This window comes from Benincasa hispida, chromosome 9 (genome assembly GCF_027475165.1).
Source record: "Benincasa hispida cultivar pf3 chromosome 9, pf3_genome.v1.1, whole genome shotgun sequence".
Lineage (NCBI taxonomy): Eukaryota > Viridiplantae > Streptophyta > Magnoliopsida > Cucurbitales > Cucurbitaceae > Benincasa > Benincasa hispida.
Genome location: NC_143486.1, coordinates 67,487,958 through 67,513,875, shown reverse-complemented (window position 1 = coordinate 67,513,875; position 25,918 = coordinate 67,487,958). Strand labels below are relative to the sequence as shown.

General features: G+C 33.7%; 2 protein-coding genes across 2 annotated transcripts; one reads left to right on the top strand and one right to left on the bottom strand.

Annotated features, from left to right (window-relative positions):
- Positions 1–67: 67 nt before the first annotated feature.
- LOC120086587 (WEB family protein At1g75720) lies at positions 68–3,109 on the bottom strand. The gene is made up of 2 exons (XM_039043313.2): positions 2,646–3,109; positions 68–659 (listed from the first exon to the last, which is right to left on the bottom strand). Exons 1-2 carry the CDS (start codon positions 2,778–2,780, stop codon positions 201–203), a joined length of 594 nt encoding a protein of 197 aa, XP_038899241.1. The 5' UTR covers positions 2,781–3,109; the 3' UTR covers positions 68–200.
- Positions 3,110–21,746: 18,637 nt separating this feature from the next.
- HXK3 (hexokinase 3) lies at positions 21,747–25,381 on the top strand. Its single transcript, XM_039041163.2, has 9 exons — positions 21,747–22,396; positions 22,473–22,623; positions 23,434–23,616; positions 23,722–23,796; positions 23,875–24,030; positions 24,137–24,232; positions 24,339–24,469; positions 24,592–24,673; positions 24,805–25,381. The coding sequence occupies exons 1-9, from the start codon at positions 22,134–22,136 to the stop codon at positions 25,132–25,134; spliced, it is 1,467 nt and encodes a 488-aa protein (XP_038897091.2). The 5' UTR covers positions 21,747–22,133; the 3' UTR covers positions 25,135–25,381.
- Positions 25,382–25,918: the final 537 nt, after the last annotated feature.

The following is a 25,918-nucleotide window of genomic DNA, read 5'->3' as shown; positions in this document are numbered from 1 at the left end:
TTTTATTCTTCTTTGGTATTTTTGATATATGTTCTCTAATTTCAATATCGAACATTTTTTAAAGTAATTTTAAATGAATGAAAAAAAAGGAAGTTTATATATATGCATGGAATTTATTATTACATGACCAATCTCATAATTCATTCGCTGTCAAAGAGTCTGAATTCAATTATTTTCTTAGAAAGAGCCAGTGGGTGTCTCTAATTTCCTTTTTTCTTCGAAAATATGCCGGAAATGAGAGGGATTAATGTCTTCTTGATCTTATTCTTCTCCCTTCTAAGAGAGGAGAGCCTGTCCAATTTCTCGACGGCGGCGGGGGGTGGAATGGCGAGGTGAGCGACGGCAACAGGAGGGTTGGCAAAAGTGACATAACGTTTCTTTTGAAATTCCATAGAATCAGGCTCTACAGGAAGTTTTACATCTTCGGATTGATGGTTGTCCAAAAATGAAGATAATTCTCGTTCCTTTAAGAGTTGAAGCTCTTTTTTGGTCTTCTCAAGCTCTTCTTGGAGAGATGAAAGGCAATGAGCCATTACCATGCTTTCTTCTTTGGCTTTTGAAAGGCTTTGCTTTGTTTCTTCTAATTCAGCTGCAACATTTCCTAGCTTCAATTGGCTTTCCCCATTTCTTTCTTTACGTTGCTCATCGTTCCCATGCATCTAATTAAAAACCCAACCTTTACGATCAAATTCCACAGAAATTCATGTATTCTCGATCGAAAAGTTAGAGATTCGAATTGATGAACTAAAAACTACTAACCCATCTTATGTCTCTATGTTACTTTTGTTTAAGCTTTTGACACGTACAAAAAAAATAAATAGTTCAATGGTGGGCAATATGAAATTTATTACTGACTTGAGGCCATAAATACTTTTTCTTCTTTCAATTACAATATTGATTTTCTTAATTTGTTAAATATTGTCTAAGCTTTCGGAAGTTGTGTATAAAATTGATGTCAATAACACAAACTATATTTTCAAAAAATGAAGTTTTTAAACCTTCTCTAGTTTTGTCTCATCTCATAATTAACTTTCAATTCAAGTTTATATACAAAGAGTAAAGAGTTAAGTGTTTGTAAATTTGTACTTATCTTTTGGCTTTACAAAGTTTTTAACTAGTTAATAAACTTCGAATTTTGTATTTTTGATATGTCTCTCGACTAGTGAATACATATGTGACATGATAGGAAAGATTGTTTAAGAGTTTTTGTCGTCGTTAATTTTGAATTAGTCAAGTGTTTGGTAGCAAAAATATAAATAAATAAAGACAACATAAAATTATTAAATACAAAATTAAAAATTTAAAGTTTATTAGCATACTTTTATGGAAAAATTTCATAGATAGAAAAAATGTCAAATTATTTATAAAAATAGTAAGAAAAACACTGATAGACATTTATCACCCTCTATCAACTTCTATCAAAGATGATTAAATTATATATTTTGTGTAAATGGTTTTCCTAATTATGAAAATCTCCTACTTTTCGACCTAAAATTTAGAATATGTTATATAAATTATAATGGGTTAAATAAAAACAACCTAAAACAATATGATACATGTATATTGTAACATATTCTATTTGATGATTCATTGAGGATATCTTCCTTCAACCCAAAGCAAGGAGGACAACTAGATTCCAAAATAAAGTTTTACTCTCAGTAAACAAACCAAATATTTTTTTAAGTATGAATAATAAACTTTGGGTTCTTTCTATTAAAACTTCAAAATAATAATAGTATCCATTTAAATCTATCCTTGTTGAATTTCATTATAAAACTCTTAATACATAATATTTGACATGTATAAGATTGTTTTAAATACAAGAATTAGCGTAAAATAGGAAAAATGTGATAATCAAATAGGCATTAGTAATTCTTAAAATTTGACGTCTTTTATTTTTTTATACTTATTTAGAAAGAATTACACGATGATTTATTTTTATACTTTAATTAGGAAGGAAATTTGGTGAATAATAGTTTCATCGAGATGATTTTAAATGAAATCAAGTAAAAATAACTACAAAATTACTAACAAATGGTCAAAATTAATTTACTTTAAGAAAATTTAGTGTTTAAATTGATAAATTATTAGTTTCAGTTCTAATTGATATCAATTTTAATATAAATTGATATGTACCCTAAATATTTATATATATTTCATCAAGGAGTTTTTGAACAAATTTCCATATCCTTACGACATAAATCACAAAATTGCAAAAGTAAATTTGACTCAATTGACAAAATTGTGTATCATCTGCCAAAAAATCTAAGATTTGAATCTCTCATCTATAGAACCTAAAAAACCACATAATTATGTAAATATTTGAGAGTGATTTTGAAATGGTTAGAATCATTTTTGTAATGTTTTACATCACTCCGAAACACAATTTTAATCAATCAAAATCAATTCAATGTTCAATTTTACACTTCTAAACACATTTTTATGAGATTAAAATTGATTTTAAATAATTTAATATTTTTTAAGTGATCGTAAAACTGACAAAAATGATTTTATCAACTTATCAAACCATTTTAAAATCTAAGAGAGAGGTAAATATTATATGCTTTGAACATAAATTTAATTACTTTGAACAAAACCAAGAACTTGAGCAGTAAAAAAAGAAGGTATAGAACAAAGAGGGAGACCTGTTTAATCCTGTTGCTATAAAGTTCTCCGGCCAAAACTTTGTCACCGAACAACGTAACGGCTTCTTTTACTGAACGAAATGGCTTTCTCGTATCAATCTCTGCTCTTTTAATTCTCACACTTCCATTTTCCATCTTAAAATGGAAAAGGAAAAAAAAAACAAAAAACAAAAAACAAAAAACAAAAAAACAAAATCCAACTAAATTAAATCAAACTTGGGGTATCTCTACAAATTTGTGACAAGAACAGAGGACGAACTTTCAATTTGGTTTCAACATCCGATTGAAAAGAGAGAAAGAAAGAAGAGGGAGTTGGCAATTGGGTTTTGAAAGGAAGAAAAACAGAGAAGAGTGAAACTATTAAAGAACAAATATTAGAGGTAATAGCAAAGTAGAGAAAAGCTTCGTTTCTTGGCTTCCAAGTTAATGGAATTCTGTTAATTTTTGAGGCAAAAGAGTGTGACAGTTGAACAGTTGGCTTCAGTGTATCAATTATACTGTATACTTTATATATAAATAATATATGTATTTGGAAATTGAATTTGAATACTGAGAAAAAAATTATATGCTTGTAGTTGAAGTCAACACTGGGGTCTATTTTCTTTCCTCTTTTTCACTTAGTAAAGCTACTGTGTAGTTACTTTAATCAACATATACTTAGCAGACTCATTAAGCTTGTAATCTATTCCTCTTTTTATACGCATCTCTGCCCTTTAATTTCTTCTTATTTATAATTCATATTCTTACTTTCTTTTTATATCATTTTGGTGTCTCATTATTTTCTTTCATTCTTTTTGGTATGCGTAGTTATTTTTTAATTTGGGTTTTTTCTCTATCGAATTAATCAACATTATGGTATTAGGTATTTTATTTATTTAATTCATTTATTGGGAAAGTTAATATATACTTTATAACCTACCATAACTAACATAATAATGTATATTTTTATTTAAATAATTTTTTTTTATCAATTATAAATAGTCATGTCATTTTTCAAGAAACAAAAAGAAAATTGTTGAATTTGGGATCAATGGTAAGTTGACATGTATCTTGAATTAAAATCGAAAACTAGAATTGACGGATTCTTATAATGGCATGTGTCTTCTTTATATGATTGTTGGATTGAATAAGTTAGTATGGTCCAATCCAGTCATGGTATTTGTGATTAATTAAGTTCAAATGAATCTTAAACTAGACTATTATGACCCACATATTAATCAAGTCTAAAATTCAATTAGTTGAGCCCAAGGATCATCCAAGTCCACATTAGTATATGAAGACTCTACAAATGGATGGACGTTCTTCATTTTCAAAATTTAAGAACTAATGCTTCTAAAGACTAAATAATCCTTGAAGACTAAAGTCTCTTCATGCACTTCGCTTTTATGGTTAAAGTGTATGCATCAAACAAAGAGAATTAAAGGATCAAACGATAATGATAAAATTACACTTACACAAATCAATATAAATTCAAGTTCAACTCTACGAATCAAATTTCATGTAAATATCTCAACTAAAAAGTCAAAGTTTCGAATTTTTCCTTGTTTATAGGGTTAAAGAACTATAATATATATATATATATATATATATATATATATATATATATATATATATATAATATTATTCTATTGCAAACACTGAAGTCGAAAAGGACACGCGAGAATAGAATCGCCTCTCAAACACAAGCTGGTCATTGTTATTTTTCACAAGGTGGTAGGTGCCAAGTTCCAACTGCCAAGTTCTTTTTGTTTTTTAAAAAATCATGATTCAGTTTATTCCCAGGTACAGTAATTTTAAAAACTATAATTCAAAATTAAATTATATTTTATTATAAATATTATAAAAATAAATAGATGTCCGTTGCTTAGTACTTCAAAGTCATGTGCCAATTTTCATGTTGTCCATGTGTCTTATAGTTATTCATACTTATTGCTTCGTATCTATATAAGACTGCATCCTACTTGCCATTTTGCTTAGGTGGATCTTAAAATTACACACATTGGTGAGAAATCCACTTCAAAGTTCTATTAAATCTATTTTATTATTTTATTTATTATTATATTATATTTTCTCCATATCCATTGTGCTTTTCAATTTCACAACACGTTATCAGCACAAACTCTTGTTCTTCCATCGTTGAAGGTAGGTTGGTTTTTTTTTCTCTTTATTATAATTAATAAATTAAATGTTATTTTGCATATTTAGTACATATTAAATTTATAATATAAATACAATATTTTGTGATAATGTTACCATGACAAACCTTACAAAATTAGAATTCACTACCCTTGACATTAATGACAATAATTATTTGTCATGGGTGTTTGATGCTGAAATTCATCTGGATGCTATGAACTTGGGAGAAACAATTCAAGAAGAAAGTACGATATCCAGTCAGGAAAGCAAAAGCTATGATTTTCCTTCGTCATCATCTCCACGAGGGATTAAAAATGGAGTATCTTACAATAAAAGATCCTCGTATTTTGTGAGAAAATATGAAAAAAAAATGTATGACCATACAAAAACAGTTATTCTTCCTAAAGCTCATTATGAGTGGATACATTTAAGACTACATGATTTTAAATTAGTAAGTGAACACAATTTCACATTATTTAAAACCAGTTCAAAATTGTTGTTATGCGGAGAGAGTTATTGATGTTCATATGTTAGAGAAGACATTTTCTATATTTCACGTCTCGAATATGCTCCTATAGTAGCAATATCGAGAGAAAGGTTTTAAATAATATTCTGAACTAATTTCATATCTTCTCGTGGCCGAACAAAATAACGAGTTATTGATGAAGAACCATGAAGCTCAACCAATTGGAACAACACCATTCCCTAAAGCGAATGCTGTGAATGTTAATAGTCGAGGTCGTGATCGTGGCAGAGGAAGAAATAGTTATTATTTTCGTGGTGGTCATTGTAATCATTCAAATTTCAAAAGAACCACACAAAATGATGATAAAAAAGAAAAAGCTCCACAAGATAAGAGTTTAAAAAGTGTTGAAGATAAATGCTTCCAATGTGGAATGACTGGGGATTGGTCACATACTTGTCGTACGTCAACATTTAGTTGACCACTATCAAGCCTCCTTGAAGGAAAAAGAGAAAAATGTGAAAGCAAATTTTGCATACCAGGATAATGACATATTTGACCCATCCCATATAATGAATTTGGATGCGGCGGACTTCTTTAAATTTTCCGAAGAGAAGATTGGCACAGTTGGTGGAACTTCAAGTGTTTTTATTGACTTTGTGAATATTTAGACTTAATGTTGTTGTTTTCTTTTATCTATCTTCATGTTTTTTTAGTAGCTTTTGTATATTTTAAGTGTTGTTTTTCTTATTATAATTATTTTCTTTTAATGAAGAAACATGGATCATTTTCATATGTTGGGTGACTCAAAATTGAGCAAAGAAGATCTATATCTAGCAGGCAATGCAACTACACAAACAATACATAAAAATAAAAAAAATACTTTTCCAAATTGACAATGTTGAAAGTAAAAGTAAATACAATATCAGGTTGCAAACTTGATTGAAGGTTTTGGAAAAGGAAATATTATTTTGCCTAGAGGAACAAAATTTACAATTCAGAATGATTGTTATCTAGTCAATCAAAGAGAAATCTTCTAAGTTTTAAAGATATACGCTACAATGGTTATCATATTAAGACTAACAGTAAGAATAATGTGGAATATCTATATATTATCTCTACTGTCTCAAATGAAAAATGTATATTGAAAAAGTTACTTGCTTTATCTTCTGGATTTTATTATACTCATATACGAGTAATTGAAACATATGCAACAATGAACTTGAAGTTCATGAATCCAAATATATTTGTTATTTGACATGATAGATTAGGTCATCCAGGGTCTATAATGATGAGAAGAATTATTGAAAATTCAAGTGGACATCCATTGAAGAGCTAGAAGATTCTTCAACCTAATGAATTATCATGTGATGCTTGCTCTCAAGGCTTAATAATTAGACCATCACCAGCTAAAATGGGAACTGAATCATTTGCATTTTTAGAACGAATTCATGGTGATATATGTGGTTCTATTAACCCACCAAGTGGACCATTTAGATATTTTATGGTATTAATAGATGCATCCAGTGGATGGTCACACGTGTGCTTATTATCAAGTCAAAATCTTGAATTTGCAAGATTACTTGCTCAAATAATTAAGTTAAGAGAACAATTTCCTAATTATACAATTAAGACCATTCTTCTTGATAATGCTGGTGAATTTACATCCAAAACTTTTGATAATTATTGTATGTCAATTGGAATAAGTATTGAACATATTGTAGCTCATGTTTATACACAAAATGGTTTAGCAGAATCATTTATAAAACGTTTGCAATTAATTGTAAGACCATTACTTATGAGAGCTAAGCTTTCTTCATTTGTATGGGGACATGCTATTTTGCATGTAGCGTCACTTGTATGCATTAGACTAGTAGCTTATCAAAAGTTCTCGCCATTACAATTAGCTTATGGTCAGCCATGAGCCAAATATTTCCTATTTGAGAATTTTTAGATGTGAAGTATATGTTGTTGGATTGTATGTCCTAAAACTCGCAGTTTGTAAAATTAAACATATTCTATTATCAATAAAGATGTTATTCAATATTTCTTCAATAAAGTTGTTATTGAATCTATTAATTGCATTTGTAAAGTCTAAATCCAATAAAATATCTATGACTAGGATATAAATACCCTTGAAGAAATCCTCAACATGACTAGTGAGGAAGGTGAAATACCTAAAGATAATAATGAGATTTCAATAAACTATGTCATGACAAGAAAAAGATGGAATCGAATTAATGTAGTTATTGAAAACATTTTTTGCGTATAATGTTGCTCTTGATATATATTTGAAAATGAGAATCCTGAACCAAAATCTGTTGAAGAATGTCGATATAGAAAAGTTTGGCTTCAGTGGAAAGAAGCAATCAAGGTAGAACTAAACTCATTTTCAAAATGATAGGTCTTTGGACCAGTAATAGGAACACCAGAAGGTGTCAAACCCGTGGGATACAAATGTGTATTTGTGAAAAAAAGAAATGAAAATAATGAGGTTACGAGATCCAAAGCAAACCTAGTTGCACAAGATTTTTCACAAAGACTTAATATTGATTATGAGGAGACATATTCTTCAGTGGTGGTCGTAACTACACTAAGATATTTAATTGATTTGATTGTGTATGAAAGTCTGGATATGCATCTTATAGATGTAGTCACAACATATTTATATAGATCCCTTATAAAATTTATATGAGAATCCCATAAGGATTTAAGGTACCTAAAACATATACATCAAATTTCGGGGAACTGTATTCAATAAAGTTACATAATCACTATATGGATTGAAACAATCAGGACATATGTGGTACAATCGCTTGAGTGGATATTTATTGAAAGAAGGATATCAAAATAATCAAATATGTTCGTTGATAGAGTAAACATGCATAAAATAGAAGCTAACAGAATCTTTAAGCACTATAGTTACACTTAATTTGAGTATAAAGCATGCTGAAAAACAGATATAACAAAGAGGGTTTCAGAAATGTACAACATTTGTAGCTTCACTTCAAATCCTTGCAATCTACACAAATTAAATCTCCAAATATTCAGTAGACCACCAAGAGGATCTTCTCTACTATCCTCAGCCTTGGATTGAGTTGTGGAACTCTGAATTGAGAGGGAATTGAAGGTGAGATTGGAGAGGGTTTTTTAGAGTAACGATTTTTGAAGAATTTCTGTAAAAATTCAGATTGCATGGGCTGGATTCCTTTAAACTTCAACCTTTTTAAACAAATTAATTTGAAATTTTCAGATTTTTATTTAATTTAATTTTGTATTAAAATCAAATTAAATAAAACCAAAATTCAATTATAAAAATGAATTTTGTAAATTGAAAAATGATTTATTTTAAATAATTAATTAATTAAATAAATTTAATATCAAATATGAAATTAATAAAACACCTAATTCAAAAATGTAATCAATATTTAAATCATTATTTAAATATTTTGAACTCTCCAATTACGTTTAATTTCAACTAAATTAAATATTAATTATATCGAATATAATTATCTAAACCCTAAAATTGAATTTTAGAATTTCAAATTCCAAACCCAAATTTCGAATTTGAACGCTTCAAATTCGCGCAATATTCTAATCCAAGGTGTAATCTCTTATGAGTTAGTAGAGGGACCTTATGGACCTATAGATCATGAGCTCCAACGATTTGAGATTAATCGATTAAACTCTTTAATCCAAATTAATCAATATCCATTAACTATCGAGACATACGATTATAACTCGATAGTTGCACTCTTCTTGCTTTAGATATATTTATGTCCACTTGATTTAACCATGATAAGGAATTCGATCCTTCACAAGTCGTTCGTATTTACCACTAGGTCAAAATTACCATTTTACCCCTTGCTCCTTAAGTCACCATTGATCCTCTATTGAACAATTGGTTTATAGTCTAACCAATAAGCCATGTTCCTCTCTATCATGAGAGGCTTGGGCTTCTTTGTTCAAAACCGGGAATCAATACTTAAGAGAACAACCTATCTACTAACACTAAATTAGGTAGGAGCGAATTCCATCTTGCAGGGCTATGTCTTCAGCTATCTATCCAGTTTTATTCCTAAAATGGGAGTCTTATTGAGTAGTGTTGTTGAACTACTCTCACCTATGTAGATTAATCTCTTATGAGCTAGTAGAGGGACCTTATGGACCTACAGATCATGAGCTCCAACGATTTAAGATTAATTGGTTAAACTCTTTAACTCGAATTAATCAATATTCGTTAACTATCGAGACATACCACTATAGCTCGATAGCTGCACTCCTTCACTGTAGATATATTTATGTCCACTTGATTTAACAATGATCAGTAAATCGATTCTTCATAGGTCCATATTTATAGCTAGGTCAAAATTATCAATTACCCCTATAAATACATCTTGCTCTTTAAGTTACCACTGATCCTCTATTGAACAATTGTTTTATAGTCCAACTAATAAGCCATGTACCTCTTTATCATGAGAGGACGGGGCCTCCTTTGTTTAAAACCAGAAATCAATACTTAAAAGAACAACCTATCTGCTAACCCTAAATTGGGTAGGAGTGAATTCCATCTTGCAACGCTATGTCTCCAACTATCTATCCGATTTTATCCTCAAAATGGGAGGCTTATTGAGCAATATTGTTGAACTACTCTCACCTATGTAGATCAAAGGATAATTTTGAATAAACAGGAGTTCATAGTTAGCTCAGAATTAAGATCAAGTTACCTTAGGTCATCGAATTGAAATAGTCAGTTTTAACAGTAAACGGTTGTTATAAAGAAAAGTGACTATTTCATAGTCTAGTCTTATGCAAACGTCCTTTGCATAGGATGTCTCCACTCGCATGTCTCCACATGAACGATTTCAGGATCAAATCATTTATATCAATATATAAAGTGGGCCGCATCCATAGTGTCCCTAGGATGAGGTACCCAATCTCATCCATATACTTATAGACCTTTTAGGCTATATACTATAACTTGATCCTCTTTTATGTCTCTACATAAAGTTAAAGTATTCATAATATAGTCATGAGTTCATTTATTGGATTTTATAACAGAACACAATTTTAATAATATTTTTATTGAAAAATACTTCAACAATACTTTTATTGATAAATAGAATATGTTTCCAAAATTACTAACTGCGAGTTTTAGGACATCCCCAACAATCTCTTACTTGGACTAAAACTCCAGTGGGTTACAGATATATATAGATATACAATGTTAAGAAAAGAGAAAAATACAATAAACTAGGGCATCTATATACCCTTGACATTCTCCCATTTGCCCTAAATTTATGAAGCTCGTAGTCCCAGTCCTTCTAGGTGAACACTTTAGCCAGGAGGACCTTCATAAATGAATCAGCAAGACTATCCTCATAGACTATTTTCGTGTCTATCATGTCTCATCGATTTATTATCTCCCTGATGAGATGATACTTTCTCTCGACGGCTGATGCATATAGAATTATTTTCATTTCCTCAACTTCTTAAGGTATCTTAGGACATGATTCCTTAGACAAATGAATTCTGTGTCTAAAAGGTAGCATACCCTTTTTGGAAGTTTACATATTATATCTTGACAATATCTTGTCAATATAAGATGTTTGAGATAGCGCTAACGTTTTGTTCTTGCGATTTCGAACAATTTGGATTCCAAGAACATATTGTGCATCTCCCAAATCTTTCATTTGAAATTGTGATGTTAGCCATCTATTTACATCACTAAGGAATTCTGTCTCATTCCCAATGTGCATGATATCATTATCATAAAGTACCAAGAAGGCTACAGTCTTGTTGACTATTTTCTTATAAACACAAGGTTCGTCAACATTTTGTTCAAAGCCATAAGATTTGATTGCAGTATCAAATCTTATATTACAACATTTGGATAAGTAGATAAATTGCACCTTAAGGGCTGATTCCAGGGCTTGAATAATGTGGCACCACACCCTCTTGTGGCCTGAGAGGGGTTTGGTCATAGTTGGACTATGATTTATTATTCATTAAATGGATCGGTGGTACTTAAAAAGTTAGATGGCCCAGTTGTATTTACGAGCAATTTATGAAGGGTCATCATACTGTTGACTGGTTATACATACATACATACATACATGTATGTATGTATGTATATATTTATATATATATATATATTATATATATATATATATATATATTTATATATTAGATAAATAAATAAATTTAATTTATTTTTAAATAAATTATGGGAGGGAGTTAAACTCCCTCTTTTTTTTTTCTCTCCATCATGTTAGTGGCAGGAGGTGGGTTATTATTCATCTTCTTCCTCTAGTTTCTGGGATAGAGCACACACACAATCAAAATTTACAGAAAAGGTTCTGTAAAAAGAAATTCTTCCTCCTCTTCCTCTCTCAAAATCTCTAAAAGTCTCTTCCTTCACCAAAATAGTCAGAGCCCACAACTTCTTGGTTCTCATCCTGAGAATATAGAGGTTTCATTATGGTGGTGCCCAATTGGTTTTAGTTCTATTCGTCACTTTTTGGAGAAGGGAATTATGTGAAGTTTTGATTTTTCAAAGGTAAGGGTTCTGAACCCATTTATTCTTTTGTATTTAGTTTTTGAGAGCATGCTGTAAATTTCTGAATTAAATGCAAAATTCTTGTTCTTCTCTGTAAAATTATTATTCTGTAAAAATATTGAGAAATTGGAATGATCCGCTTCCACTCAAGGATCCCTTTCTAAAGGTTCCTTCATTAATTATAAAAAATTTATTCGAATGAAGTCTGGTTTCTTAAACTAAAATTAAGTGTATAATCATAACCATTAATGGAAGTAAGTTATAAGAAATATCCAACTTCAAATCCCTAGTTCAAAAACATTGTAGAAAGATTAAAGTATTCTATATTTTTGTATATTGGCAAGTAAAAGGGTAGGGTATTTATATACACAAGGATCCCAAAGATATATTACAAGAAACTCTCAATAACCCTCAACAACCCACATATTTCTCACAATTATTAACCAACACCCCCCCTCAAACTCATGGTGGTAGAGTAGCAGCCAACTTGAGTTTGTGAAGCAACTGAAGAAAGCAACCAAGAGATTAAGCTTTGGTGAAGATGTCTGTTGGTTGCTCTATAGTGGAGATGGATCACAAGATGAGTGTATTGCTTAAAAAATGATGGTGAACAAAACGACAGTCATTTTCAATGTGCTTGGTACATTCATGAAAGACATCATTATGGGCAATTTGGATGGCACTACGATTGTCACAATGAAGCATAGTGGTAGATTGCTAAGGAACACCCATATCAGCCAGAATCCAGTGAAGCCACAGTAACTAAGAGGTAGCATCCGCAAGGGAACGATATTTGGATTTAGTGTTAGAATGAGAGACAATAGTTTTTTTTTCTTACTTTGCCAAGAGATAAGAAAATCATCTAGAAAAAGTTTGTTTCTTACTTCGTCAAGAGATAAGAAAATCATAACAGTAACCAGTGGTGGAACAACGATCAGTAGGGTCACCAACCTAATCAACATCAGAATAGCCAGATAATACCAAAGATGACTTAGAAGAAAATTGGAGTCCATGCCAAGAATTCCTTTGACACATCGAAGAACGCGAAGACGGTAGTAAGATGTATAGACTGAGGAGCAGCCATGAAGTGACTAACAATATGAACAACATATATAATATCCGATCATGTCACAGTAAGGTAAATGAGATTGTCAACCAATTGCTGATAACAGGTGGCATTGCCAAGAGGAATACCGTCAAAAGAGGTCAAACGAACATTCGGATCCAGTGATGTTGATAATGTGGCTGAGTCAGTAACGTAGATCGACTTAGGAGATCGGAAGCGTATTTAGCTTGAGATAGGTAGTATCCATCAGAGCGAGATTAGACCTTAAGACCAAGAAAGTAATGGAGTGGTCTTAAATATTTTATCTCAAAGTGTTTTCCCAGATAGGGTTGCAAGTTAGACATAGCTTAAGGATCATCATCTGTAATGGTCATATCATCAATATAGAGAAGAAGAAGAACAATACTGTAAGGGGTATGCCGTGTAAAAATAGCGGTATCGTGGGAACTAGAAGTAAACCTAAGCTGGTGATAGTTACATATAGTAGGACTATGTTGTATTGTTCATTAGAGGGATCAATGGTGTTTCAGGAGTCAGATGTAACTATAGGAGCAAAACGGTAAATTGCCCCAGTTGTACCTACGAGCATCTGCGAAGGGTTATCGTACTCATGATTGGTTATATCCAATGGACACAGAAATATATCTGTGGTAGGAAGAGTTCAACTGTCGATCTTTAGTGGAATGCCCGATAGTTAACGGATGGTGGATCTTGTGGCTAAAGAGTTTAGTCAGCTATTCACATATCGCTGGAGCTTCGAGCCATAAGTTCATAAGGTCACCTTGGTAGCTTGGATACAAGTTGAGAATCAGTTTTTGGGTCAGTTTGAAATGTTCAAATTGACAAGAGGGAGTTCGATTATATATGATATAATTGAACTTGTTAATTATATATGATATGATTGATTAAATGTATGAGATACATTAATTGGAGGAAATTTGAGATAAATATGATTTACATCTAGTGGAGGAGAAAACACTATGGTTGATATATGATATCAAACTATAGGTTATGAATATAATGTGATTATATTTATTATTTTATTAATTGGACAGTTATGAGATAATTGCCCGACATTTTCTCCGTAACCATATGATAATGGGAAGTTCAATTCGGTTTTCGTAACTGAAGAATAAAATGAAAATTGGTTTCATTTTGCAAAGAAGACGCAAAAATTGCTCACGGAGTGTTTTGCATTTGATCGCTTAGTAATTCAGTGTTGGGAATGTCCGCAATTCATGTTAAACATTCTATTTATCAATAATAATGAATTGTTGATTTTGCATCTTATTATGAAAATCCAATAAACATATCCATGGCTATAGTCTGAATACTGTAACTTTATGTAGTGACATAAACAGGATCAAGTTGACAGTATATAGCCTAAATGGTCTAATAAGTATAAGGATAAAATTGAGTATTTTATTCTGGTAACACTATTGGATGCGGCCCACTCTGTAGTTGTCACAAGAAGTTGTAAAGTGTTACAAACGATGTGATTCACAAATCGTTCATGTTGAGACATATGAGTGGGGGCAACCTATGCAATGAGTTTGTATATAGACTAGACCACGAAAATATTCACTTTTCTTTATAACGACTAATTACTATTAAAACAGACTATTTCATTTATTACATAACCTAGGTTAACTCGATCTTAATTCTGAGCTAGCTATGAACTCCTGTTTGTTCGGGATTATCCTTTGATCTGTAAACGGTGAGAGTAGTCCAACAACATTGCTCAATAAGCTTCCCATTTTGGGGATAAGACCAGATGAATAGCTGAGGACATAGCTCTGCAAGATGGAATTCACTCCTACCCGATCTAGGGTTAGCAGATAGGTTGTTTTCTTAAGTACTGATTCTAGGTTTTGAACAAGCAGGGCCCCGCCTTCTCATGATAGAGAAAGGATTTGATTCATAGGGATTATGAATCAAAATTGTTCATTAGAAAGTTAGTGGGAAGTTAAAGAACAAGATGTATTCATAGGGGTAAAACGGTTATCTTGACCCAACTATGATTACGAATAACCTGTGAAGTATTTGTGCAAAAATTAATTTAATATTTGATATTAAATTAATTAGTTTTATTTAAAAATTAATTTATGAAATTAATTTTTATAAAATTAAATTTTTAGTTTTAAAATCAAAATGGATTTTGAAATCAAGTTTTGATTTTGAGAAAAATTGGAAAATTGAAATTACATGCACAAAATGAAAAATTGAGATTTTCCATTATCCATCTTCTTCATGCTCACACAAAACCCATTTTCTCATCTTCATTAACTCCAAGCATGAGTTTGAAGTCATGCAAAACATTCTTCTTTGCATGTTCACCTACAATAAATAAAGAAGATTGTAATGAATTTGATGCATGCATTCTAATAGAAATTTTAGAGAAAATTTTGGCTAGAAGAAGGGTTTTTCAAGTAGTGTGCTGTAGTGAGCTTTTCTCTGTAATTCCATTGCTTCAAGCTGTTTTTTGAGTCACAAAACTCGTTCTAAAGCTCCAAGAGGATAGTGGGAAAGATCTTGAGGTGGTTCACAGTGTTCTTTGGTGAAGACTGCTATTGTTGATCAAGATCTTGAAGAGTTCTTCAAAGGTATGACTACAAACCCTCTTATATTTAGATGAGCATGCTTTAGTTTCTGCCAAAATTAGTGAATTTGAATGCTTATTGATCCTTGTTGCTTCTGCTGCATGTTCATACATCCTTATATTCAGAGTCTATACGATAACGCCAGCTTACTAGACGACCGTTTACACCCCCGCGCGCTTTTACTAAACGATTGCTTAACTTTTACTAAACGTTCACTAATCGCCCAAGCTAAACTAAATGATTGTCTAGACGATAGCCCAACTTTTTCTACACGATCCCGTATCCGCCTAAACGATCAAGCATCTTGACTATAGTCGTTGCCTTATCCCACTTGCTTGATCGTTGTACACGATCTTTTTCCTCCTCACCTTTACTAAATCTGAACAAAGCCCACATTTTGGATTCTCACTCCGAGAATACTAAGGGCTCAAAGTGGTGGTGTCGTCCTTATTTCCTATTGTTCATGTGAAGCCGTTCGTGACAAACGATCGGGGTGTTGCTGAACAATAGTCTGCTATTCTAGCGAGAGTGCAAGAAGGTCGTTTGTGGAGAGAGCAAGATTTCAAGTGAAGAGAGTCTTCAACTGGTATGTTTCTCGTGTTGGAGTTGATGCCCTAAAGTCTCGTGTCCTATAGTTTTTAAACAGTTTGTACGAATGCTTGTGTTGTTAATATATGATATTTACTTCACATCTTGTATTTTGCTTGATTACTTGTTTTATTTTCTTTACCACAAACCAATAAACATAAAATCCTTGATTATCTGTATGTGACTTAAGCATGTATGTGGTGACATACAAGTGGATCATGTCTTGAGTGATAACCAAAATAGTCTGTAGTATATGGATGTTGAAGGGAAACCTTATCCTGGTAATGCTGCGGATGCGGCCCGTTTTGTGGAATGGTCACAAGTGTTGTTACTTGTCACAGATGGTCTGATTCTGATCATTCGTGTTGGGGACATACGAGCGGGGGCATCCAACATAAAGAGTTTGTATAAAACCTGACCACGAAGTGTTAACATTTCGTTATATAACATTGTTCATGACAGAGACTTCACTTCACTAGGATGACCATAGGTAACATGACCTCAATCCTGAGTGAGTTGGAAACTCCTGCCATTGAGGGCGGTCATTTGATTTGTATGGGTGCGAGTGGCCAATTCGCCGATTCAAACCTACCATTTCATTTTGAGGATTTGTCTGATTTGGGAGCTGGGAACTCAGCTACACAAGATGGAATTCACTCCTTCCTTGAGGCAAGGGGATTCCGGGGCTTGAACGATATGACATCACATACCTTCTCTTGGTCCGAGAGGTTTTCACACATAGTTGGACTATGTTGTATTGTTCATTAGAGGAATAAATGGTACTTAAGGAGTGAGATGTAACTACAGGGGTAAAATGGTAATTTGGCCCAGCTGTACTTATGAGCATTTGTGGAGGGTCATCGTACTCATGATTGGTTATATCCGATGGACACAGAAATATATCTGTGGTAAGAAGAGTTCAACTGTTGGTCTTTAGTGGAATGCCTGACAGTTAACAGATGGTGGATCTCGTGGCTAAAGAGTTTAGTCAACTATTCACGTACCGTTGGAGCTTCGAGCCACAGGTCCATTAGGTCCCCTGGGTAGCTTGGATAAAGTCGAGAACCAGTGTTTGGGTTAATTTTAAATGTTCAAATTGACAAGAGGAAGTTCGATTATATATGATAGAATTGGACTGGTTAATTATATATGATATAATTGGCTAAATGTATGAGATACATTATTTTGAAGGAAATTAGATATAAATATGATTTATATAAAGTAGAGGAGAAAATACTATAGTAGATATGTGATATCAAACTATAGAGTAAAAATACAATATGATTATATTTATTAGTTAATTAATTGGTTAATTATATGATAATTAAGCCAATTATCATGTTCAGATGTAGGTTAATGGAGAGCGTCGGTTAATGTAACTGATGAATTAAAATGAAAAAGGTTTTCATTTTGATCGTCTGTTGTCAGATCGCCCGAAGAGGATTTGGAAGCGCGCGTTGGTGAAAGTAAATGATCGCTTGAGAGAATATACAATAGCTTTTCTCCACCTAAACGATCGTCCACCTCGCGCTAAACGATCGGATGCTATTTTCTACACGATCGGATAACTTCTCTAAACAATCGTATAGTGTGCCGGTTTTACTAAACGATCGTGTACCTTTTCCTAAACGATCGTTCAGTAAATCCTACACGATCGTGTAGGTCCTCCTAAACGATAAACATTTCTGCTATGCGATAGGTTTTCTTCCCTTCCACTTGCTTATCATCTACACGATTTGTGTTTCCTCCTTCCTCTACCAAATTCATCAAAGCCCACCCTTTGGGTTTTCACTCAGTGAATACCCGGGGCTCTTTAGTGGTGGTGCCGTCCCCATTGCGATCGTGAGTTCGCGTTGTTCATTCTGTTACAGTCGATGTTTCCGTTGGGGGCTGATAGATCGCGTGTTGGTTTTCCGTTGCGTTGGAGTTCCAAAGTGTGAAGACTATCTTCAACTGGTATAGAACTCTCTCCCTTGTTGTTTATCTTGTTCTTAGCATGCCGATAATTAAGTTTGTTTGCATAACTGTTTGTGTTGAATGTATAATATGTATTTCGGTCACGGTGAAATCGGACCGATCCGAGCGCGCTCATGGAACTCTTAAATATGAGATCCTTCACCTCGTTCTCTTGTTTATTTATCTGTTAGTATGCCAGTAATTTAGTAGTGTTAATGCATATCTGTATGTGTAAAAGTATATGTGGAAATTCTGTCATAATGAATTGGAAAGATCCGCTTTCGTTCATAGATACTCTTGTTTAAGAGTTCCTTCAAGACGGAGGTTTCATATACTCCTCTTTGGATAAAGTTCCATTGAGAAACACATTTTTTACATCCATCTGTAGAAGAGGCCACTATTTGGTGGCGACAATAGCTAAAAGGCTTCAAACAGATGTCATTCGAGCTACTAGAGTGAATGTTTCTTTATAGTAAATGTCGTATTCTTAAGAGTAGCCATTAGCAACAAGGCGAGCCTTATAATGTTCAATAGAGCCATCATAAAGTGTTTTGATTTTATAGACCCACTTACAGCCAATAGGTTTCTTACCTAGGGGGAGATAAGCTAATCCCAAGTATCGTCTTTTATAACGTCTGAAGTTCCTCAACCATTGCTCATTATCAAAGAGAGTTAGTGCTAGCCTCATGGTAAGATGACGATTCAACTAAAGAATGAATAGTGAAGAAACAGTGAAAATCCTGAAGATGAGACGGAGGTCTACTTACTCGGGTGGAGCGACGGACAGAAAGCAGAATCAACAGTAGAAACAGATAGTGATACTGGATGATCAAGAAGAGGAGTATTTTGTGCAGGCATAGAGGTTGTGGGAGAGGATGAAGTATCATTGAAATCCAAAGTTGAGTTAGGAAGAGGAAAGATAGGGGTAGGATCCAATGGTAGGTCGGGGAGGGGAGAGATAGAGGGGGTAGGTAAAGGTTAGGAAAAAGGGCATGTGAGGGATCAGTAAAGAAAAAAGGAGAATTAGACAGAGGAGTATGGAAGGAGAAGATATTGGAAAACATACAATGCTCCAAAAAAGTAGCATAATGAGAAATACGTAACCATTTAGAGACAGAATCCCAGCAATGAAAACCTTTATGCTCAGTCTAGTATGCTCGTGAGGGTGAAGAAGAATAAACAGGCATAACAAAAAACATTAAGATGAGAATAAGAGGTAAAAGTATCGTAGCGACATTCAAAAGGGAAGTTGTTTTGAAGGACAGACGAAGGTATACAATTGATGACATAAACAGAAGTAAGAGTAGCCTCAGCCCAAAATTTCTCAGAATAAGAAACAGAGAGAAGTTGAACACGGACAAAATCCAAAATATGACAATGTTTACGCTTCGCTCGACCATTTTGTTGAGAGGTGTGGGGTAGGAGCGTTAAATAAGAGTGCCTTGTTGAGCGAGAAAAGAAAGAAGAACTGAGTCATTGTACTCCATTGCATTATCTGTATGAAGGATTTTGTACTCCATTGCAAAATCAATGTAGACTTGGGATAAAGCAAAACAAGTTTTTAGAAAATATATCCTATAAACGAGAAAAATCATCAATGAACAAGAGGAAGTACCAATAGCCATTGATAGTGGTAGTAGGAGCAAGACCCTAAATATCAGAATGAATTAAGCCAAAAGGTACATCACAAGAAGAAGAGGAATGGGGAAAAGATAAAGCAGGTTGTTTTGTAAGTTTATAATGGACACAATCAAAGGGAGCAAATTTTGAAACATTATCTAAATTGCTGATAGAAACTACTTGCGAAGTTTTTCAGAGGCATGACCAATACGAAGGTACCATTGATATAAGGCAGATTTTGTAACAGGTGCAGAGATAGATTGAGAAATAGAAGAGACAAATCGAGAAGCAAGAAGCTGAAGAGAGGTGAGCTCGAACAACCATCCAACCTTGCGTCTCATACCAACTATTCATCCCATTTGCGGATCCTGAATCTGCAGCCATGAAGAGAAAAAGAAACAGTTAAACTAAGATCACATAGTTAACCAACAGAGGCAAGGTTGAAAAGCAAATTGGGGACATGATAGGTATGTGGAAGATTGAAGGTTGGACTAACACCATCACCGATATGAGAAATGGACATGCAATTCCAATTAGTAGCATAAATGGAAGGCAAAGATGGGACATGAGTGGGAGAAGGCATCAATGAAATATCATAGGTCATATGATTACAATATGTAGAGTCAAGAAGCCAAGATTTTTACCTAATTTGGCTGCAAGAGCAGAAGAGTTCGAGAAAATTACCTGTTCTAAGAAGTCTGGAGTGGTATGGATTGAAAACCTAAGAGAAGAAGAGTCAAGAGAGGAGGAGGCAGTTGTAGCAACAGGTGAGGAATCAGCGTGAGACATATCTCTTGGTTTGATGGATCTATTTGGGGGTTGAGGTGGTCAAGTAGGACAATCGATCAAAATGTGACCATGTTTATGACAATACCTACACTCAATTGTAGGACAATTAACAACGTTGTGACCATATAATGCACAATTTTTGTACGGAAGTAATGCAGAAGGCTTCATCATTATAAAAGAGAATGGTGGAGCAACCACGGGCAAACTAATGTAGTCAAGACTGGGAATCAAACCAGTGCACCAAAAAATAAACCAGACCAAACGGAAACGGATAATTGAACCAGATTGGTCTGATTAAGTCGAACTGGGTTAAACAAAATGGGCAACTTATCAGCACAGCTCGAGCTCAATTCGAGTTGACTCAGCTTGGGTCAGCTAGAGAGATTCGACTCGGCTTGGCTAGAAGATGTGGCTTGGTTGGAAAAGAAAGCTTGGCTCGAATGGTGCGGTGTGACTCGGCTTAGCTGAAGGGATGGCTCGACTTCGGTGCGATCTCCACATGTAGATGCTTCGACAAAAGAGCACTACAACGAGTACTTCGACAACGAAAGAACTGACAGATCTAATCGGATCTAGAACGTAGTCAGATCTCCATTAGATCTTGTGATGGTAGCCACGAACGGAACAAACCAGAACGGAAGCTGTGCACGAACAGGCGAACGGATCCTCACGAACCGAGATGCTCATGCACGAACGGATGGAGAATGGAGAGCGGACGAAATGGTGGGTCACGATCTACTGGACGAGAGATTGAGCTGTGAAATGATCTGATAGAGGCGAACGACGGGGTCCGGTTGAAATGAATGGAGCCGAAAAAAAATCAGATGCTGGGTCACAAATGACACACGAAATCCAAGGACTGATGGCAACAAATGGGGACATGGATCACAATGGTATGCTTAAGCTTAATTTGGGCTCTGATACCATGTAGAAATATTAAAGTATTCTATATTTTTGTATATTGGTAAGTACAAGGATAGGGTATTTATATGCACAAGGATACCCAAAATAGATTACAAGAAACCCTCGACAACCCACATATTTAGGGAGGGTGTTAGCTAATAATTATATGAAATAGGGTTTGTTGAGATTTTCTTGTAATCTATTTTTGGGTATACCTTAATATTTCTATCGACATTAAGACGAAAAAGTAAAGTTATTTACACTAGACCGTTGTTAAATCTTAATTGTTTAATTGTAGAATCTACAATATAAAGAATTAATAAGTATTGATATTTTCTAGTCGTGAGATGTATGAATAGAGTGAGTTAACGATCACAACTATTCTTTGAACTAAACATATCACAAAAACTTTGGAATTACAACATATTAAGACAATTGAGAGATAGTGTGTTGTAAAAGAGACAAAGTGGATCACAAAACACCTCATGAAGATGCATACAAATTCACACCAACGAAAAGCTCTAAGAATTTGTCTTGTATTCCAACTGACCAAACCAAATATGCTGAAAACTCCACTCCACTTCGTCTTCTCCGCCCCCTCTTTTCATATCCTTGCATCTTTCCAAAAATCTAGATTTGACCGAACCCATGTTAAAAAATTAAGATCTTTAATCAAAGTTTTGATCTTTTTCAGTAACATTAACTGTTTCAACTACCCCACCTCAAAACACCTCCTTGTCTGTTGGTTGTTGCAACTGTATCAACTCTTTCCCCTTTCCTCTCTCCCTGGTTTCCACCGCTTCTTACAATGTCGGTCGCCGCCGTTGGATCTTTCTCTCTACTAAGATCTCCGACGTGGATCGGCCGCCCTCGCTTCACCATGGCCTTCCGATCCAAAGCGGTCTCTGTTTCCCCAATTTTGACTAAGTTTCAGAAGGATTGCGACACCCCTTTGCCGGTATTGCGCCACGTGGCCGATGCAATGGCCGACGATATGCGAGCTGGGCTTGCCGTCGATGGCGGCAGCGATCTGAAAATGATTCTTAGCTATGTCGACACTCTCCCTAGTGGGTAAGTTTCAAAGTTCGGACCTTTGGCTTAAAACTGCGTCGTTTTAAATTGATTGTTGATGGGATTTTTTGAAAAGGAATGAGAAAGGATTGTTTTATGCATTGGATCTTGGTGGCACCAATTTTCGAGTGCTTAGAGTGCAATTGGGTGGCAAAGAAGAACGTGTCATTGCCACTGAATTTGAACAAGTTTCAATTCCTCAGCACTTAATGTTTGCCACATCTCAGGTTCATTGCTTCTTCAATTACTCTGCATCAAAATTTTAGCATATTTTCATCTATCCAATCCAACATGTTCAGCTATTATGGAATTCAGAAAACTTAAAGCGGATATGTTACGGTCACTCGTGAACTTGAAAATTAGCATAAGACTCAAAAAATAGTATTTTATATAATATAAAGAGAATGTCAATACTAATTGGAGAGAAAAATGACATTACTAAAGGTCAAATAGCACTTTAAGTTATCACCAAATCAAAAAGCTTCAAGTAGATAGTTTATGGTCACTCGTGAACTTGAAAATTAGCAAGACTCAAGAAGAGAATGTCGATACTAATTGGAGACATTACTAAAGCTCGAGCAGCACTTTAAGCTACCATCGAATCAAAAAGCTTTAAGTAGATAGGTTACGGTCAGTCGTAAACTTGAAAAGTAGCACAAGACTCAAAAAGAGAATGTCAATACTAACTGGAGAGAAAAATGACATTGCTAGAGGTTGCATAACACTTTAAGCTACCACTTAATCAGAAAGTTTTAAGTAGATAGGTTACAGTCACTTGTAAACTTGAAAATTAGCATAAAACTCAAAAAAGATTGTTAATACTAATTGGAGGGGAAAATGACATTACTAGAAGTCAAATAACACTTTAAGCTACCACCGAATCAAAAAGCTATAAATAGATTGGTTATGGATACTCGTAAACTTGAAGAACTCAATCAATATTAATTTGGAGAGAATATCATGTTAAACTGGATTTAATAATTTATTGATATCTTTAGCATCATCTGTTAACTATGAACTTCCTTGTTGTTCTGAAGGAGCTCTTTGATTTCATTGCTTCTGGTCTGGAAAAATTTGTAGAGAGTGAAGGTGACAGATTCCACCTTTGTCCTGGAAGAAAGAGAGAGATTGGATTCACATTCTCATTCCCTGTGAAACAAACTTCCATTGATTCTGGCATATTAATCAAGTGGACTAAAGGTTTTGCTGTTTCTGGAGTGGTATCATTTTCACCATATTTTCACTTCAGGAATGTCAATATGGAAGGATTTTAATTTGTCAATGTCAAAGTGACCTTGCCACTGATTGTTTCAAACTTATAATAGGCCGGGAAAGATGTTGTTGCTTGTATAAATGAAGCTATGGAAAGGCGGGGACTAGATACGCGCGTTTCGGCCCTTGTATGCTCTTGCACCTATAACCAACCTTGGAAAATGTTTTCTCATTTGATGCATTGTTGATTGTTGATTTGAAAACAGGTTAACGATACGGTTGGAACCTTGGCTGGAGCAAGATACTACGACGATGATGTTGTGGCTGCTGTGATTTTAGGTACAGGAACCAATGCCTGTTATATAGAACGAAAAAATGCTATTCCTAAGTTGCAAGGCCAGGCATCTTCTTCAGGGAAAACAGTATGTGCCAATACCTACGAGACATCTATTCCTCTAGTTTAGTAAATTATTTTATCGGCCACAACTTAATATCGTTTTTTTGTTGACAAAAACTTGCTCGTTTCAGATTATCAACACAGAGTGGGGAGCATATTCAAATGGTCTTCCTCTTACTGTTTTTGATAGAGAGATGGATGCTGCCAGTATCAATCCAGGGGAGCAGGTGAAATTGAAGTTTAATAATATTCCATACGATGGTTATCTTTATGACATTTTAATTTTGGAGTTAAATGTAAGTGTAATATATTTATGTATTTGACTGATGGCAGATCTTTGAGAAGACAATAGCTGGAATGTACCTCGGTGAAATTACTCGTAGAGTGCTTTTGGCAATGGCTGAATTCTCCCCTCTTTTCGGCAAATCCGTTCCCAAAAAGTTGTCAACACAGTTCATCCTCAGGTATTGTTAGCAGCTGATCCTCCATTCATATTGTCCTCATAACGAATTCATTCTAACACATGTTCAATGTGTAAATAAGAACTGAACTAATCTTCCCTTGTAATGCGTAACAATTGATGCAGCACACCAGATATATGTGCTATGCAACAAGATGTCTCCAATGACCTTCAAGCCGTCGGATCAATCTTGTACAATGTTTTCGGGGTAAACAGTTTCGTCGAATCTTTGCAAACCAGTTCTGAAATTAAAGATGATCTAATATGCAAGAACATAAGAGTTAATAACCAACCAGATATTGTTCAGTTTTCTGAATCTGATTGGATGAATGAAACCAGGTCGAGTCAGATTTAAGTGCAAGAAAAATCGTCGTAGAGGTGTGTGACACAATTGCAAAGCGAGGGGGGCGATTGGCAGGGGCAGGAATTGTTGGAATCTTGCAGAAGATAGAAGATTTTGAAGATGTAAAGGTTGGAAAGAGGAGAGTTGTGGCCATGGATGGAGGATTGTATGAGAATTATCCACAATACAGAAGGTACCTTAAAGAAGGAGTAACAGAACTTTTGGGGACAGAGTTGGCTAAGAATGTCGCCATTGAACATACCAAGGATGGCTCTGGCATTGGGGCTGCTCTTTTGGCTGCTTCAAATTCTATTTATAAAACATGATTTCTAGAGGGGAAAACACTTGGTTTTTGTCCCTAAGAATTATTTCTTCTAATTTGTTGTTCTTATTATTGTTTCCATTAATTTTTTTTAATCTTTTGGTTTGATTCTATATTAGGGTAATTATGTAGAATTAAGCAGAGATTGATTATAGTTTTTAGTTTTAAAATCAACTTTATGTGATGTTTGTAATTATGAGTGGGTTTTATGCACTCTAGATTACTATCAATAAAAGTATTAGCCTTCCTAACTTGTTTTTTTTTTTTTTTTTTTTTTTTTTTTTTTTTTTTTTTTTTTTTTTTTTTGACGATGATGGTGATGGTAGTAAATTATATATTTAAAAGAAAAAAAAAGAGGCTTCTTTTAAATAGACAATTTGTTCTGTTTTTTTATAGATGGAACTTAAATTTAGAAAACCCTGTTAGTTTTTATTTTTCTCATTTTTTGTTAATAAAATTACTAGTAGAAAAATTAAGCCACAACAATAATGTTACTGAATAAATTTATTTTGGATCTCCAAATAGTATTTTAAAATGTGCAGTTAATGGTTTTTATATGGCTTTTTTCAATAAATTATTTCACATCTTTCCTTTCAAAGTTATCGTACAAGTGTAAAAAAACTTCAAAAATTAATGTAGTTATGTATAAAAACAAACTATAGTTAAAAGTATTCACCTCTAGGAGGTCGAAGATTTGAATCTTTCTATTCTAAGAAAAATAAATGTGGAATAAAGAGAAAAAAAATGTGTAAATAATTTATTTTTGAACTATAATATAGCATATCATG